The following is a 2500-nucleotide window of genomic DNA, read 5'->3' as shown; positions in this document are numbered from 1 at the left end:
GAAAACCGGGTTCAGAAACTTGGCTCTTGTTCCTTCCTTGGCCATGTACTCGAACCCAGGCAGCCCTTCTTTGCCGTGGATGTCGACGTAGTCCCATCTGAATCTAAAAGAACAACGAAAAAAGGTATATGTATATATAGATATATATATATATATATATATATATATATATATATATATATATATATATATATATATATATATATATATAACACTGAATGGGTCCCAGTGAACAGATATATATTTTTGTCAACCACAATACACTTTAATTCTAAGCCATCAACATCGAGAGACTCGAGGAGGCCAACATGTAGAAACTGAAACATGGTACAGCCAAGGACTCGAACCTGTGCTAGCACGTGACAAGCGTTAGTGACTTAGCAACTTTAGTTAAAACGTGCAAATGTGTAGGTATTGATGGTTATCGTTCGGGCGTGTATGAGGTATGACAACAAATGGAGTGGACTGTCGTACCCGTCAAGAAGAATCAAGATCATTTTGGGAACTTCCTCCACATCGTTGCCCTGCATGGTGATGGTCGTGGTGGTGGTGGCGGCCAGCGCGAGGAGGAGGAGGAGGAGCCATTGGCCAGCAGGGACGTAACTGCTGCCAGCCGCCATCTGCAGAAACGTAAAGAGTCGTTCTAATACAACGTACAATCATAATGTAGACACGAAATTCAAAGAAACACGGATACGTTTAAATGAAAAACAAAACTAAACTCGCGTCTCTATAGAGACGTACAGGCATATTCGTAGACTTGGAAATGCACTTTGACTAAGGTCTTTTTATGCAGCGGAGGGGGAGTAGGGGTGGGAGGTGGGGATTTCGACTTAGGGGACAGATTTCTAATTGACTGAATCTCCACTGACCTAATGAAAGGGTTTATTACCCCTTTTTTGTGTTATGCATGAGAAATCACATGAACTCTTGATTTGTTATACTTGTTCTGGTATCAGGTGCTACTCTCTAACCACTCCATCACTATAGTAACTACCATTAGTATTGTCTCTGAATCAAACAAGGTCTTAAACTGCTTATATCGTAACTAAAACAGAATCAGTAAGTAGATACAAAAGTCATTCATAAAAATGACAGTTTCAACAGTTGTTAGGATTCAGTTCAACGTCGCAAACTCCCCTATCAATAGGCTAGGACGATGCCCCTTTCAGAGGACTTTATAGCGTGGAATTTAATGTACCATGCCCTTGGTCCAACTCGTTAGTGGCATTGTTCGAGCTATCGTCAACTCGACCTCCGCCGCAGGTAGCGACGCTCTAACCCACTCGGCCAAGCCCAAATTTATTTCACAAACAATCAAGTTTTTTCATAAGACATCGGTCTCTAAAAGTTTGTATGAATTTGCCTACATGTGTGTGTGTCGCATGTAATTGGTAAAGAATCTGCCAAGGATGCTCTTTGTAACAGAAAATGTAAATAATATGTTTTGTTTGTTCATTACTGCCGAATTACTGTACGACAGTTTCCCACATCATAGTTGTTACTACACAGTATATCGAGTCTACACACCAAGTAAGGAGGAATTGATAAAGAATCCGCCGACGATGCTCTTGGTAACAGAAAATGTAAATAAGAGATTTTGTCTATTCATTACTGCCGAATTATTATACGACAGTTTCCCATATCTTTGTTATTACCATATATCAAGTCTACACACCAAGTGTGGAGGAATTGATTTTCTTGAGTGCATATGCGTGTGTCAATCTTATTCAACTCGCGATGGATATCGATTGATGCTTAACATCTCGCCTCTCTCCCTGTTTATGTTTTGTCACAATTATATGAAGGAAAAAATCGCCTTGAGGCGTTTAGCTGCACCTAAACACGTCACCTTTGCCCTGCGTACGTACATATCTATCTGGTTGCATTTTTATAATTGTAATATACAAGAAGGGAGTTATACTCGTGAGGTCAGGTCTCTTTTTATTTAAATGTCATATCAATTATCTTCTTATCATTTATGGGTTTAGCTTTGGTTGTATTAGATTCTCAGCTATTTTAGGAGTTGATACATCCGTACGATAATGTATAGTTCTTGCTATCCTTTAGACGTGTGTGTGTGTGTGTGTTTTTCAACTTGGCGGTTCGAATCCTGCCACCGGCGAAGTTGAACCAAGGGCATGGTTCATTAAAGTCCCCGCAACAAAGTCCTCTGTAAAGGGCACCATCCTAGCCTTCCGATGGGAGGAGTTTGTGACGTTAAACCATATCATTCATATCACTATGACCTCACGACTCTCGTACTAGGTCGTCGTAGGTCATGCGATCTCATTTCTCAGTTATCTATTCCATTTAATGCCCCCAAACACTATTGATAAGTGTGTGTGTGTGTGTGTGTGTGTGTGTGTGTGTGTGTGTGTGTGTGTGTGTGTGTGTGTGTGTGTGTGTGTGTGTGTGTGTGTGTGTGTGTGCGTGTGTGTGTGTGTGTATGTTTATATGTTTGTATGTGTGTGTATATGTTTGTGTGTGCTCGTGCGCG

The 2500-nt window shown here is 40.7% G+C and overlaps 1 protein-coding gene across 1 annotated transcript in view; it reads right to left on the bottom strand.

Moving 5' to 3' along the window:
- LOC143022397 (glycerophosphocholine cholinephosphodiesterase ENPP6-like) overlaps positions 1–2500 on the bottom strand; it is a 265837-nt gene that overhangs the window by 34117 nt on the left and 229220 nt on the right. Inside the window, exons 3-4 of the mRNA XM_076180561.1 lie at positions 475–620; positions 1–103 (exon numbers count right to left, since the gene is read on the bottom strand). The exon at positions 1–103 is cut by the window's left edge and continues 43 nt beyond it. Coding sequence (XP_076036676.1) covers positions 1–103; positions 475–620 — 249 coding nt within the window. The remainder of the gene's footprint in view (positions 104–474; positions 621–2500) is intronic.

The sequence above is a fragment of the Oratosquilla oratoria genome, chromosome 44, assembly GCF_046742065.1.
Source record: "Oratosquilla oratoria isolate Oo_2021 chromosome 44, ASM4674206v1, whole genome shotgun sequence".
Classification (NCBI taxonomy): domain Eukaryota; kingdom Metazoa; phylum Arthropoda; class Malacostraca; order Stomatopoda; family Squillidae; genus Oratosquilla; species Oratosquilla oratoria.
This window is presented reverse-complemented; position numbering and strand designations above follow the sequence as displayed.